The sequence below is a fragment of the Gadus chalcogrammus genome, chromosome 1 (assembly GCF_026213295.1).
Source record: "Gadus chalcogrammus isolate NIFS_2021 chromosome 1, NIFS_Gcha_1.0, whole genome shotgun sequence".
Classification (NCBI taxonomy): Eukaryota; Metazoa; Chordata; class Actinopteri; order Gadiformes; family Gadidae; genus Gadus; species Gadus chalcogrammus.
In genome coordinates this window covers 19595192-19611292 of record NC_079412.1, presented here as the reverse complement: position 1 = coordinate 19611292, position 16101 = coordinate 19595192, and the positions used below count along the sequence as shown (strand labels likewise).

The window sequence follows — 16101 nt, the reverse complement described above, 5'->3', positions numbered from 1 at the left end:
TCATCTAATAACTCCACCACTGCCAGCTAGGGTCACACATATTATTGTGTTCTGTATCAAACCAGTAATAACACTTACCTCCTGATTTCTTTTATAAACCAATGCTATAAAATGGTAAATAACACATGTCAGGACGGCAGTCGATATCATTAAACATAACAACGATACATGTTATTTTGATGTAACATTATGCATGTTTATTACAATATACTACATGTTCGTTTAATGTAACCATGATTCATATTAAAATGTAATGCAACCCTTACCTCCTATGATTAATATCATTAATAATAAGAATCCAATTATTATGAACACAATCGTAACATATTTAATACATGTAGAATCAGTTGAATCAGTTCCTGGTTGTATCTGCACCCCTCCCACAGAATCACATCTGAAACCAGAAGGACAAAACCACGTTTAGTACTGAGAGTAGTAGACTGGGCCTTGCCTCCAGGTTTAAAAGGTACTGGGTTCGATCCCCAATGTCCACAACCTTCCTGTAGGCCTTCAGGAAGGTTCTTGAGCTAGATGCCTGACCCCTACCTGCTCCTAACCTCTATCTGCCTGTGACTGAATTCACTGGACGCCGTATTGGAGAAAATTAATAGGTAGTAAATTATATATATTGTCAAGCATTAACGACACTTACAATATCTAATTCTGACATTTGTATTATTAAATAGAAGAGTAAACAAAAATAACATTATGACCATGGTATGTATTTTAAGAACAAGCAAATAAAAGCCACACCAGTATATGTAACAATATACCCAGGCCTATTTTTTAACATTCCATTACTGAACTGTATGTATAGATTTGTTAAAGGGGAAATATTATGAAAACAACACTTTTCCTGGGATTTGGGGCGTTGTTTTGGGTCTCTGGTGCTCCCACACGCATACAAACTTTGACATGAACCGCGACATGGAGGAGAAAGGGATTTTACTCCGGGAGCTGAGCTGCTGAATTCCGCCGAGCTCCCCCCAGACATTTCAGCTCCCGGAGGACACCCTCCGGAGCAGCCGGAAAGCCTTGCGACAGTTCAGCTCCCGGAGCACACCACTGGAGCTGCCGGACTGCTTCGGCGGTCGGAAGGCTGTGATGGTTGCCAGACTGCCGCTGAAGCTTCGGCAGCAGTCCGGCAGCTCAGGCGCGGGGAGCTCGGCGGCATTCAGCAGCTCAGCTGCCGGAGTGCAATCCCTTTCTCCTCCATGTCGCGGTTCATGGACTTCAGAAAGTCAAGGCCAAAGTTCCTTTCCCCCAATTCTTCTCAACCATGGACGAGATATCCCCCACTACGAGTCTTTACTTGTTGTGAAAGTGCCAGAGACGTCAGACGCAGTCTTTATGATTCATAATATCATCCGAGGCGCACATAGCTTTTGGCCGTGATATTATATATATTATTATATATATACCCATATGTAATATTATTATTATTATTATTATATATAAATATATTACATAGATATAGAGCTCCAGGAGTCCGCAAACAGCAACAATCCCTTCTCCTCCATGCTATGGTTCAGTCCGACAGCTCATTGGTCAATGGGCAGTAGGGATGGGCAAAATGATTCTTTTCCGGGAACTAGTTCTTTCAGTTCAGTTCACTATAACGATTCGTTTATTTGATTCGGTCGTTTTGATTCCTTCGTTACGTCAGATTACGTCTTAAAAAAAAAAAAGAAAAAAGTAATTTATTTTTATTATTATTTTAAATTGGTCATGGATCCGGATTAGACCGTCAAGGCCGCAGTCCGCCGTTTGGAGATGCCTCCTATATAGTATAACGGAACGTCCCACCAATATTTATACCACTTGCTTACTCTCTATATTTCATTCATGGTTTTACATTTATAATTTTATTTTACTTTACATTTCATTCTTCATTGTTCAGGCATTACAGAACTTTCATGGTCATAAATAAAAAATACGAACTGCAGTTTAATTTCTTTGTTTGTTCTTAAATTGACGTAGAATGGAGCAAAGACTCCTGGGATTGGGAAATGCGTTTATCCAATAAAAAGATGGAGGTCAAGTCTATTTTCGAAAAAATGTAGGGGGATATATGAGTGTAGGGGGATACGTCGAATGGTATGACCCAAGATACGTCAGACAGAAAGCGCGCATATTCGACAGTACCGCCTTGTCATTGGTTTACCCAGGTGCCATTGAAACACCATTGCTACCTCTCATTGGCTGAATCTTTGAGAACGTTGTAGACTCAATCAATATAAGTCGCGGGGAGACGAAGCTCTGTTCGTTTGTATATTTTATTTACGCGACCATATTTTTGGTTGATGTTTAAAAAAAAGAATCAAAGAACCAGTTCTTCTTGTTTTGGGGAACCAGTTCTTGTCGTTCACGTTCGGGATTCGTTCGTTGTAACGAATCGGTTGCGACCGACACATCCCTAATGGGCAGCAGCTCATTTGCATTAAAGCTACAGACACCAGAAACAGTGCATTCTGAAGGGATTGAAACAGAGGGGAATAGCGGTAGGCGAGATTTTTCCAGCAAACTGTTTCAAAAACATGTTTTCTGGAACTCAAATACTACGTTTACTTTTTGTGAAAACACCATTATATGTCTCCTTTAGTTAACTCCACTTACATCGTGTGGGGTTGGCATGATGATGTGCCATTTAAGAATGTTCCATAAGTACAGTGAAGGCACTCTGTGTCTTCGTCTGCTGTTCCTGTAGGAATATTCATGTTTTATTAAAACATGACCGTTCTCAGATGTGGTGGGCACATTTGTGACAACAGGTTTGTTGTTTTTTATCTGTTAACATTTAAAAAAACGACAAGCTCAAATTCACAAGAAAATAGAGAATTGTATTTCAGAAGGCTTTTCTGTCTTTTGAGTCATTGTCAGGCTGTTGTAGATGATGATGGAGTAACTTAGACACTAATACATCAAATTGTAGGAAGCTGGATGATCCCTTAAAGGGCTGAACAGATTAGATGTCAATTTATTGAACAATTTATCTATAATCTATGTTGACGTACAGTATATATAAAACACAGACCTCTTTGACCGATGTAGTGACCAGGACTGCAGCTCAGACGGTGTCTCTGAGCGGCCCTACATCCACCTCTGCGAGAGTCAATACAGAAGAATCCATCCAGGGGCTCACACAGAACATCGGCGGTTGATGTACACGACTTCTTCACCATCAGACCGAGACCTGTCAATCACAACAGTTACAGAGGAACCTGAGAGTATAAAACCTCTGATATAAACATGAAGAACACAACCTCTGATATAAACATGAAGAACACAACTTCTGATATAAACATGAGCAACACAACTTTTCTGATATAAACATGAACAACTCAACTTCTCTGATATAAACATGAACAACACAACGGCTTCATCAGCACAACATTTGGGGGTTGCATGGGGTGCATTTCCATTTCATATTAAAGATGTACCTCGGTCACACTTTGTACAGGCAGAGCACTGCTTCTGTCCGCTAAGGCCTTCTTTGAAAGTATCATCGGGGCACTTTGAGCACAATGTATTGGCTGTCGCTGTGCAATCCCTATGAACCCTATATCCTGTTGGAAAGAACGTTAAAATATGTTGTTTTACAATGGATTTGGTTGAAGAAATTATAAAGATCTATTTTGTACAACAGCTTGACAACAGCTGGGTTAATGGACTCTTACCACCAGGACATGCAAGGCAGCAGAACTGTCCCGCTCTGTATTCATCACTGGTACACGATGGTGATGCAGTACTAGCAACACCATAAGTATTACAAACTGAACATATTAGGAACAGGATTTGTAAGAACATATTTTTGGCAGATATTCCTTCCTTCCTGTGTCAGTGCAAGTCTTTTTATTCAATCAAGGCAAAATACGTTTTTTTGTTTTATCCTGCTTTGTATATTCTAAATACATGGGCCACACACGCTATACTTTGGCTGCCATATCATCATTGCCATGCAGCTACAGACTTTTCTTGAAGTTCAGAAACATCTGGAGAGATAAAAGAAAATATTCAGCAGTTAATAAATGTAATAACACTTCTCTCTGAACCAAAAGAAGATGAAGTTTGAATACATTAGAGCTGTTAAACAAAGAGTTGTTAACCTTGTATGACATCATGTCACGCTGTCCTCACACTGATTCTAGGGGTGGGAGAGCAGACCGCCACTTGGTCACCAAAGTTGCAGTCTGTAACACAGTAATTACTGCTGAACTGGGAAGGGACACTTTTGGGTTCAAATCAAAATCAAAATACGAGTAACTTCTCAAGGCTGCAGCGTTGTGCGATCATAGAACACGTTCAATTAAGGGTTATAGTTCATGAACTAAGGCGAAATTCATGAAACATCTCTTATATCTTCATGTGTGGGACCTCTTTAGAATAATTTGTATTATTGCATACTCCCGAATGTTTTAATTTTTTCATGAATGAAGACACCCGCATGCAATAATGGGTTCACTCTATAGTAGGCTAACGATGCTAGCGTCCTACGAGTACCCTGGAGCACTCGTTAGCTACGAGCGTTTTCAAGACGTTCGTTACCAACGATGCTTGGTAACGAACAACGATGTGCCAGCCGCCAGGACCTCAAATGAGGCAGCGGATTATGTGTGACCCCTCCTGCCCTCAACATCTCCTATATTTTTATTATAGTGAGAGATATGCCCTTTGAGTTCTTCTTGTCCAAGTTGGTGTTTGTGCAATGCATTTAATCCGCCATGTGGGGGCGACACCGCGTTCACATGACAGTATGCCTCAGTAACTTTTACTAGGGTTGTCCTCGATTAGATTTTGCAAAGTCAAATATGAATCTTCATCCCAGACACATCACTGACGACGAGCACCTCCACCAACAAATTCACTTTTCACAATATGATGACAACGTGCGCATCCGTTCATGTCAATCAATTGGGAAGAAAATATAGTCTACTCTATGCCAAATATAAATATATAATAATAATGTACCGTAATTAATATAAAACATTAAGACCCAACCAGTGGCAGGTGTGTGTCATTTGACATTCATTTAATAACACCGCAAATCACTCATTAGGGTTCTGGTTAACCCATCGGAATGTCTTTCTGGGTCGGAGAAGATTTGAGGTTGCCCCTAGTAAAAAACTTTTTTGGGCGTGTTGACTTAAAGACTAATGATTCATGAGGGTCCAGAGGCTAGCCTCAACTGGTTCTCAACTGGTCCAGAGGCTAGCCTCAACTGGTTCTCAACTGGTCCTGAGGCTACCCTGAGGACCAGTTGAGATCCACTGCAATAAACCGTAGAAAAGGCAACATATAAAAGACGTTTTAAACTGAGAACCACGGCAGAGCTAATAAGATTGACTAGAGTCTACTGCTTTTCAAACAGTGAACTAAAGTTCGAAAATACAAATCATTCATAACTCGACACTGACCTTATCGATGATGTCGCCTTAGGAGACTGAATTCTGGCTGAAAAACGTGGAAAGACGTTAGGGAAACAAAATGTATTTCAAATAGTTTGAGGCATCGCACATTAGATCTTGTTTTCTGGGAATCAAAGACTGTATGAAATAAGACTGGAAAATGAAAGCTCAAAGTTCAGCAGTACTTGGCATGGACATGAAGGAGTTATATGGTGTCCGTTGCGTTCAGCAGTACTTGGCATGGACATGAAGGAGTATATGGTGTCCATAGTACATTCTACATGACAATGCCTAAATAAGGGCAGTACTGATCTGCTTGTGGATCAACAGGATTATTAGTCATATATCAAAAGAGGTTCACATATATTTAGCAAGTTACTTTTGAAATGTCCTAATATATATATATCTATATGTAGTGCAATACTTATTACTGCCATTTGAAAGTAAGAACTTTTAAGGGTAAGGGCACGCCCACAGACTGCAGTTGATGATTTATAATTTTTGAAGCCATAACTACATAAATGTAGCCATAACATTAATAAAAGAAGCATGATGTAATGCACAACTGTTCCTTCAGTGCTGAGGATTGTTGGGGATGGGGTCAGGGTTTGGAGCTGAAGTTAAGAGCCTGCCCTGTGTTCAGGTGAGGAGGAATTTTATTGTTTGAACTTTGGCCAGGATCAAAATAGAATTAAATTGATGATTGCTGCCAATAATGCAAGGAAGAGAAGGTCATTCATACATTCTTATATCAAAACATCTGGAACAGGTAGGGGTTAGACAGTACATAGACAGGTCATTAAGGAGCAGGTAGGGGTTAGACAGTACATAGACAGGTCATTAAGGAGCAGGTAGGGGTTAGACAGTACAGAGACAGGTCATTAAGGAGCAGGTAGGGGTTAGACAGAACATAGACAGGTCATTAAGGAGGCAGTACTACAGAGACAGGTCATAAAGAGTCAGGTTTGGGTTAGACAGTACAGAGACAGGTCATTAAGCAGCGGGTAGGGGTTAGACAGTTCAGAGACAGGTCATTAAGGAGCAGGTAGGGGTTAGACAGTACAGAGACAGGTCATTGAGGAGCAGGTAGGGGTTAGACAGTACAGAGACAGGTCATTAAGCAGCGGGTAGGGGTTAGGCAGTACAGAGACAGGTCATTAAGGAGCAGGTAGGGGTTAGGCAGTACAGAGACAGGTCATTAAGGAGCAGCTAGGGGTTAGACAGTACAGAGACAGGTCATTAAGGAGCAGGTAGGGGTTGGACAGTACAGAGACAGGTCATTAAGGGGCGGGTAGGGGTTAGACAGTACAGAGACTGTCATGGTCGGGTGCTTGGGGGCAGCAGGAACAAGGATGGGTAGTTCCAAATGCAGACGACTCAGGACGTTACAAAAAAGGCCTTTAACAAAGAAACTCAATATCTCTGTTAATGAACAGGCAGAAAAACACGACAATTGGGGACCCACGAGGAATAAGGGACTTGACCAAAAACAACGAACTGACACGGGAACAAAGGAAGTGAACCTGGATATAGTGGGAGAGACTGATGAGGGAATGAGGTGCAGGCGGGAAGATTGACAAGAAGGCACAGGGGAAGGGGAATGAAGGGATTGGAGAAGTCAAAGGGCATCTGGTGGACAGGGAGAGAACGAACACTGAACAACAGAGAGACAAAGTGAGACCAGGACCTTAAGGCCCAGATCCAGACGTCCCACCAGGTCTGTCAGGAGAACCGAGCAGGGTGGGTGGAGGTGGTCTGGAGGAGAGATTCAGGGGCAGGTGGGCTGATAGCCGGAGAGACCAGCCGGAAACCTTAGGGGAGGAGCAGGAGACCCCAGGGGACGGCCCGGGAAGGAGCAGGAGACCCCAGGGGACGGCCCGGGAAGGAGCAGGAGACCCCAGGGGACGGCCCGGGAAGGAGCAGGAGACCCCAGGGGACGGCCCGGGCGCTGGACGCTAGACAGACCAGCAGACATGCAGAGCCGCTCTGGAGGACGACTCGGGGGCCGGAAGGTGGAACAGTGGTATCACCAATAACTCTCACGGACATTAACCCTTTCTTTACATGAGTATCATGACCGTTTACTATAAACTGCATTGCTAATGTATTATATTAACCTGTTGGTTTGCTAAGGGATAGACTTGTAAATTACCACATTAAGAAAATAATAAACAAGAGTACCAATAACATTGGTATGAATCTAATAGTACACATGGAATATTACATTGATACTCTTTGTCAGGGGGAGCGGGAACTTATTCTAACCCTACGTTAAACGTCCGCCGTGACTCATCCCGTCTCCCCTGGCCTTGGCGCCATCATTCCAGCAGGGCTGTAGTACGTTTTCATCTACTGTTTCATGCACTTACTGTGTACTGTGTAAAACGTCTTCATTTACAGATTTAATATTTAACATCAAGTATTTATAGTAATTCACCACTTAATTCGTGCTTATGTATCATACCAACCTGTAACCGGTATATATTTGTGTCGACACTCACCATGGGAGCTGAACAGAATGACACAATAGCAATGTCAATGAAATAAGGTATGGAATAAAAGTAAGATCATGAATAAATGTCAAATTTTCAATTATAACAGTTTGACCGATTGGGAGTTATTCAAGGCAAAATAAGGTTTATTTTTTTGACATGCTTTCATTCAAAAGTTCTGCAATATTTTACAAGAAAGAAATCCGAACGTTAATGAATCATTGTTTTTTCAGCGTGACCAGGAGCCACCTAGTGGCCGTATGTGATCGGGGAGAATAGTCTCTTTGGGGAGACCCACTGAACGGGAAAACTCAAACGAAACGCATTTTAAATGAGTGGCGGCTCGCAGGGCCGACGGACTGGGGGTGTAAGGTGGACAGGCTTGGGGGACCCAAGGCAGAGGGGGGCCCATGGGAATTCTACCACCCCCTAGTGGTAGGAGCCCCACACTGCGCTCAGAGGCCATTTGCCACTAGGGCACGACTCGTGTCCAAACATAATGCATTGAGTTCTGAGTTGTCTCCTAACCGCTTGGTGACTCAAGAAGTATGCACTTCATGTCTCTCACTGACGTGCACTCTCACATGTTGACTGTGAGGGTGACTTTAGTGTCAAGTGACTTTCTCATGATAAAATCTTAAATAAAGCTTTTGAACTTTAAAACATTTTAATCAAATGGTAAGAATAATGTAAAAAAAAATAATCACGAAAAAAATTCTCTCAAAGACATGTGGCTCCTCTCACCCAACATCTCCATCTCCATATCATCATTCCCTGTACATCTTCCTCGGCGGTCGCCCAAGAGAGGTGGAGCTTGGACCCAAGCCAACGTTACCCATCATACCCCAGGACGCCTCACAGAGCACACCTCACACTATTTATTAACACCTCGCTTGTCTTTGCTCTGTGAGCCACATATAGAAGAATAATGTGAGGATTGATCAAATAATGATGTTAAACACACCACGCCTCTTCTCCTGTGAAAGCTGGCATCAGGAAGGAATCAGACTGGTGTATTTCCTCCCCTAGTTTCTGAGTTTGAACCATCAGATTCACTTTCATGTTGATCCCGAATTTCTAGAACTGCGTTACTTTGTCTCCTGTAATGTCGTTCTCCTTCAATAGTGAAACACGTCGATGGGAAACATGGGTCTAACGGAGATATTAAAGAATCCTGTTACGTTCTTTGGGCAGTGTTTGGACTGGACCCATCTCAATGTCTAGCTGTCCAGTACCAGACCAGTAGGCGCGGGCATCCAGACTCTGGTCATCATCATGACCATCCATAGTTACATCAGAGGTACTTGTTCTTGAAGTGTGTTCTTGTTGGTCCCCGGTTGGTGCAGGAGATTCACTGGACATTAGTGGTGTCGTTTCTGGAAGAGAAGGCAGCAGAGAGTCAGGACATACAGCCAGCCTCCACATGCAGCAACACTCACTGAAGACTGAAGCCCAGTGGAGCAGCTCTGCAGCTGGGTACTCTCAGGTGGAGATGAGGACACACACACACACACACACACACACACACACACACACACACACACACACACACACACACACACACACACACACACACACACACACACACACACACACACACACACACACACACACAGGTCAGCCAGACACACACACACACACACACACACACACACACACACACACACACACACACACACACACACACACACACACACACACACACACACACACACACACACACACACACACACACAACCAGAAACACGCAACCCGACAAACACGCAACCAGACACAAACAACCAGAGATACACAGTACCACGACCCAACACAACTAGAGACTCAGCCAGACACACACAACCACCCCCCAAAACCAGTAACACAACCAACCCACAGAACCACACACAAAAAACAAGACACAAACAATAAGCATGATTATAGATAACGGTTGACCAGTACTGAAAAAAGTGAAAAACGGTTCAGAGGTACAGGGTGAACTGATTGTGAATATTTAATAGAATCTGGAATTAGAATTCAAATCAGAATTAGATCATATTGTCATTAGTTATATAACAGAAGCTGTAACGTAATAAACACAACTCACCTTCAGCAGGCTGTGTTTCACTGGAGGGAGCTGGAGGGATGGATGTCTCTAGACCTGCAGGCTGTGTTTCACTGGAGGGAGCTGGAGGGATGGATGTCTCTAGACCTGCAGGCTGTGTTTCACTGGAGGGAGCTGGAGGGATGGATGTCTCTAGACCTGCAGGCTGTGTTTCACTGGAGGGAGCTGGAGGGATGGATGTCTCTAGACCTGCAGGCTGTGTTTCACTGGAGGGAGCTGGAGGGATGGATGTCTCTAGACCTGCAGGCTGTGTTCACACATACAGTTCATCCATACTGTTACACCACTGCATTAAGTCCTCTGTCATTCTACTACATATACGGTGGCACTGTACAAATACACTTTATATCATTTGACTAAGAACTACAATTAATTAGTAACAAGGTGTAACTGTAACATTCAACAATAATAATAATAATAATAATAACTATAATAATAAAGACTAAATAGCAGTTTATTATTAATGACACAGAGACCACATATAATGGGCTGAACGTACAAGCTCCGTAGAGAGGAGAGGTGTGGATGTGTAACGAGATGTTCCTTCTCCAGCAGCTCCACCTGGACGGTTATAGAGTAGATGAAGTTAGCCTAACATCAGAAGGAAAACCTGTAGCTGCTGCTGCAGAGTAGCTAGCTAGCCACCACACATGAAGGCTTTCCTTTCCTCCTCCTCCTGTTTTCTCCATTTTCTAAGTTCCTCGCCTGAAGCCTGCCTCTCTCTTTCTGCCTTTTTTCACCGTTCAATAAAGTTTAAATATGTTCAACTTTGTGCGCTGGACCCAGGATAGCAGCACTTATCAACAAAATAATAGATGTAACAAAATGTCCTACAACGTTGAAAAAGCTTTCAAAGTTCATTTTTTACAGTTTCACAGTCAGAGCAGATCTCTCGGAGCAGCTCTGAGAGAGTTCTGTATTCTTGGTGTACAGACGCTGTCCTGGTGTTTGGGGTCTCTGCACTTCAAATGAAACCAATTACTTGTTTTTCCATTATTCAGTTAAAGAATGTTGGAAGTTCCTCCAAATTATTTTTGATTTGTAGACCAAATCAGAATGAAAAAACCCAAGACCGCACAAAGTTGCTCCATTGATATTTTCAATGGAAGCACCCTTTCTACCCTTTGTCCCTGCTCTGTGTTGTCATGACGACTCAGTGAGCTACGTTATAAACGCCACTGAGCTGACGTTATGCGGGCCACATCGCCCCAGCTATGAGAGTAGTGTCTTATATACATGGATAGCTCCATTCTATAATCTAATATCTAGATGATGTTGTTCAGTAGTTCTGCCACTCTGGTCCCTCTGCTAGGTAGGCTCTGACTCTCTGGTACAATTAGATGAAATGTTTTGAATCACAGCGATATCATTTGACTTGGTGTCAGTAACCCTTGCAAATCACTGGATATTAATAAGTTATCTGTTACTCATTAACACAGTGAAACATGTAGAAAAATAACTTACTGTAAAACTCCCCATCCTGTTCCTCTTTTACCCTTTTCTATCAAATAAAAATGTAAAATATCAACATTGGGTCCGTTAAGATCATCATCTAATAACTCCATCACTGCCAGCTAGGGTCACACATATTATTGGGTTTTGTATCAAACCAGTAATAACACTTACCATCTCACGTATTTGATCAGCCAATTCTGTATAGAGATAAACAATACAGCAACATGTCAGGACAGCAGTCAATATCATTCTGCATAACCATGATACATGTTAGTTTAATGTAACCATGATACATGTTAGTTTAATGAAACATGATACATGTTAGAGTTCAATGTAATCTTTACCTCCTGATATTATGAAATGTAGCCATCCTATTATTATGAACTGCTCCATATATTCTAATCATGTAGAATCAGTTGAACCAGTTCCTGGTTTCCTCTCTGAATTAGCCTCTATACAGAAGAACATCTTGACAGACTGAATACGTGTAGGGAGACGGCTGCCATTATCGTGGCCAAACAAGGACAGAAGTCTTTCTACCCTTTGTCCCTGCTCTGTGTTGTCATGACGGCTCAGTGAGCTACGTTATAAACGCCACTGAGCTGACGTTATGCTGGCCACATCGCCCCAGCTATGGGAGTAGTGTCTTATATACATGGATAGCTCCATTCTATAATCTAATATCTAGATGATGTTGTTCAGTAGGTCTGCCACTCTGGTCCCTCTGCTAGGTAGGCTCTGACTCTCTGCTACAATTAGATGAAATGTTTTGAATCACAGCCATATCATTTGACTTGGTGTGAGTTAGTAATACTTGCAAATGTATGCAGCCTCCGCCATATCCTATCAGGGTGCAAGGTAAGTCTCTCCCAGGGGCGGTATACGTGGCGTCACAACCAGGTATTGAAATGTTTGGCAGAGGCTGTTGATGCTAAACGGGGAGAAGCTAATTCATCAGCCGCTAGTAAAGAGGGTAGGCAAATTAACTTTGTGCATCAGGGGGAAAAGGCTAGACCATTTAGAGGCAGGCACAGAGTCGGGCAGCTAAGTAATGGAGGAGCCTGGGAATTGAAGGCGGATCTTATTCAGCAGGTTGTTGTGCCTCCACACATTGTTAGCACTCGGCTAAGACCAGATATGCTATTGTGGTCAGACTTAGAGAAGATTGTTTATTTTATTGAACTTACAGTTCCTTGGGAAGACAGAGTTGAAGTAGCTAATGAGCTTAAGAAAGCGAAGTATGCTGAGATGGCTGAAGAGGCAGCACAGAGAGGCTGGAGTTCGCGACTAAGGCCTGTTGAAATCGGTGCACGGGGGTTTGTGGCTAGATCTGCTATTAGCTTGCTGACTGAACTGGGTATTTGTGGACGAAGTCTGAGGCAGGCGGTTAGTAACATGTCCGTGGCAGCAGAACGAGCAAGTGAATGGCTGTGGGTAAGGAGAAAACATACTTCCTGGGGTGCAAGCTGAGGTAAGCCAGCTGTGCTAACGTGAGCTAATATGCCAACGTGTTTGTGTGGTCAGGGTTAGGGGTAGGGCTAGGGGTACGATGCAGGAAAGAGTGTTTAGATGCTTTAAATGTGGCAATGTGGTGGCAGCATTGAGGGGGGTGAATCCAGGACGCTGGTTTCATTGTTAAGCCTTCAGGAGGTGTCGTGGGCCTAACTTAAACGAAACATCTGTGAAAGAGGGTGCCCACTTGATAACCCCAATGATATTCTGCTTACTGCTTACTGCTGTATTTACTGCTGTTAATTGGGCTAGTTGTCTCGTGTTTTTTTTCACCTTTGGTTGGTAGCTCAGTAGCCAGCGTGCTTATAAGGTTGGTTTGGACAGGGGCTTCTGAATATGTGTTTTCCTTGGATTTTGGCACAAGGGATTATAACATCTGATCCTGTGTATTAATGAATTACTGAAACTAGCTTAGGCTAGTGACTGCTGTGAATAGGGCAGCTGGCAGCTAGGGAAAGACCTTGTGACAGCATGGAAAGACGGCTGACAGGAGGAAATAGACCCCGCCGGGGCCGCAATGGGTTAGCAGCCCAGTGTGGCAGTAGCACAGGCTTATTAAGCTATGTGCTACACCCTACCAAGCTACTAAACGATATAATGGAAAAATACCCCTAGAGTCAGCGAGAGCAGGGGCGGAAGATGACTCACCTATGATGGACACAGGTAATGACCCAGGAACGAAGTTGACTATGAGTAAGGAGGGCATGTCGATGGAAGCCGTTAGTTCAAATTTAACTGAGAAGAAGCTGCAGGTGTGTGTGTGTGGTTGGCAGAAGGTTACTACTATGAGGGGCCTAAGAATCCATCAAGGTAGAATGAAGTGCTTGGTAGAGGGAACACAGGGAACCCGCATTGATAGCTACTTCTTAAGAAGTGTATTGAGTCAGTCGGTTGAAGTCCAGCGACAGGAAGTAACCCACAGTTCGCAGGACATCAGCACCCCTGATGTTGTGGTAGAGTCAAGCACTGAGGCCGAAAGGGAGGCCAGCCAACCAAGGAGGGAGAAGATGAGCGGCCATAGGCCTGGGGTTAGGTGGCCAGGCGCAGCAGAAGGTAGGACTTGGGAAGTTGTTAATAGCGATCTGGTTAGCATTCTGGGAAAGCTTAAAGGGACGGCTGAAAGCAAATTAGAGAAAATGGGGGACATTATCTACAGTTACGGTAAAGAAAGATTTGGGATTGTTGAGAAAAGGACGAAACGGCAACATGAGGTAGTCAAGTCTAGGCGCCAGCAAGAGATAGATAGACTCATCCAGGAGAGGAGGCAGCTTAAGAAGCAGTGGAGAAAAGCCACAGATACCGAAAAGGAAGGTATTGATTGTCTACAGGCAGCTGTGAGGGAGCGGTTGGCAGTGCTAAGAAGAGCAGAAAATATTAGGAAAAATAGGAAGAAGAAATCGCGAGCTAGAGTAGCATTTTATAAAGATCCATTTAAATTTGTTAAGTCATTATTTGATAGGCAGAAGAGTGGTTGTCTTATGGAACCTAAGCAGAAGCTTGAGGAGTACTTGGAGGGAGTGCACAAAGATAGGGAGAGGTTCAGAGAGATGGTGCTTCCAGCAGATATCCCACCTATTGGTGAATTAAGTAGTCAGTGTGACGATAGCCCACCAAGGTGGAAAGAGGTGCAAGATGTAATAAAACGTGCAAAGTCCTCTTCAGCCCCGGGACCTAATGGAGTGCCCTACCGATTGTATAAGAGCGCGCCGGATGTGTTAAGATTCCTATGGAAGTTAATGAGAATAGTTTGGGAAAAGCACAGTATTCCCAAGGCGTGGCGTAGGGCTGGGGGAATATTTATTCCCAAAGAGAGGGACTCAGTTGAGATTAATCAGTTTAGACCAATTAGTCTACTGAATGTTGAAGGGAAGGTCTTCTTCAGTGTTGTGGCTCGGAGATTGACTAGTTATCTTGAAAATAATGGACTAATTGATACCACGGTCCAGAAAGCTGGAGTCCCTGGTTTCTCAGGTTGCCTAGAGCATACCAGTATGATTTGGCACCAAATTCAGCTAGCGAAGCGTGAGAAGAGAGACCTGCACGTTGTGTTTTTGGATTTGGCTAATGCCTTCGGGTCAGTACCACATAGTCTGTTATGGGAGGCCTTTGACTACTTCAGAATCCCAGGTAGCATCAAAAGCCTAGTTAAAGCTTATTTTCTGGATATTCAACTTTGTTTTAATACGGCAGAGTACACCACAGGGTGGCAACAGCTCGAGATAGGAATCATGGCGGGATGTACAATCTCCCCACTCGCCTTTACAATGGCGATGGAGGTTATTATAAGGGCCTCTAAGTGGGTAGTTGGTGGGGAGAAGTTTCAGGGAGGGCCACGTCTCCCCCCAATTAGGGCTTTTATGGATGACATGACAACCATGACGTCAACCGCTCCGTGCACCCGCAGGTTGCTGGATAAGCTAAATAGCAATCTGCAATGGGCTAGAATGAAGGTGAAGCCAAGTAAGTCTAGGAGTCTCTCAATTGTTAAAGGAAAGGTAGTTGATAAGAAGTTTGCTATAAATGAAGAGGTGATGCCTACAGTTCTGGAGAAGCCAGTGAAGAGTCTGGGAAGGTGGTATGATGCAAGCCTTAGTGATAAGGCACAGGTTGAAGAATTGAGACAGGAAACTAGACAAGGTATTGCAAAGATAGACAAGTCAGGGCTGCCAGGTAAGCTTAAGTTGTGGTGTCTGCAGTTTGGTTTATTGCCTCGGCTAATGTGGCCATTGACAGTGTATGAAGTTCCTCTGTCAAAGGTAGAAAGGATGGAAAAAATGATCAACTCTTTTGTCAGAAAGTGGCTTGGAGTCCCACGCTGCCTAAGCAGCGTGGCCTTGTATGGGAAGGGCATTGTAGAGTTGCCCATATCTAATCTGACAGAAGAATTTAAATGTGCTAAGGTTAGACTGGAGATGACTCTTACTCAGTCCAAGGACCCAGTGGTGAGGAGGGTTGCACCCACAGTTAACGCAGGGAGGAAATGGAAACCAAAACAAGCGGTCCAGCAAGCTCAATCGGCACTTAGACATAGAGATATTATGGGCCATGTTCAGCACGGGCGGGGGGGCTTAGGGAGGGACGTAGGTAAACCCTCGTGGGGTAAGGCTTCTGCAGGGGAAAGGAGAAAAATGGTAGT

At 43.6% G+C, this 16101-nt stretch overlaps 2 protein-coding genes across 4 annotated transcripts in view; both read right to left on the bottom strand.

Annotated features, from left to right (window-relative positions):
• Positions 1-16101, bottom strand: part of LOC130385951 (tumor necrosis factor receptor superfamily member 23-like) — a 113993-nt gene that overhangs the window by 60935 nt on the left and 36957 nt on the right. The window contains exons 1-3 of one of the 3 annotated variants that reach the window (XM_056594755.1): positions 5415-5684; positions 4107-4190; positions 3678-3992 (exon numbers count right to left, since the gene is read on the bottom strand). In XM_056594755.1, coding sequence (XP_056450730.1) covers positions 3678-3807 — 130 coding nt within the window. In that variant the 5' untranslated portion in view covers positions 3808-3992; positions 4107-4190; positions 5415-5684. Of the gene's footprint in view, positions 1-3677; positions 3993-4106; positions 4191-5414; positions 5685-16101 lie in introns of those variants that run through there. The other 2 variants (XM_056594763.1, XM_056594770.1) reach the window with 2 other exon arrangements.
• Positions 7499-16101, bottom strand: part of LOC130385898 (tumor necrosis factor receptor superfamily member 23-like) — a 71132-nt gene continuing 62529 nt past the window's right edge. Inside the window, exons 19-21 of the mRNA XM_056594681.1 lie at positions 10498-10559; positions 9981-10245; positions 7499-9273 (exon numbers count right to left, since the gene is read on the bottom strand). Coding sequence (XP_056450656.1) covers positions 9062-9273; positions 9981-10245; positions 10498-10559 — 539 coding nt within the window. The 3' untranslated portion in view covers positions 7499-9061. The remainder of the gene's footprint in view (positions 9274-9980; positions 10246-10497; positions 10560-16101) is intronic.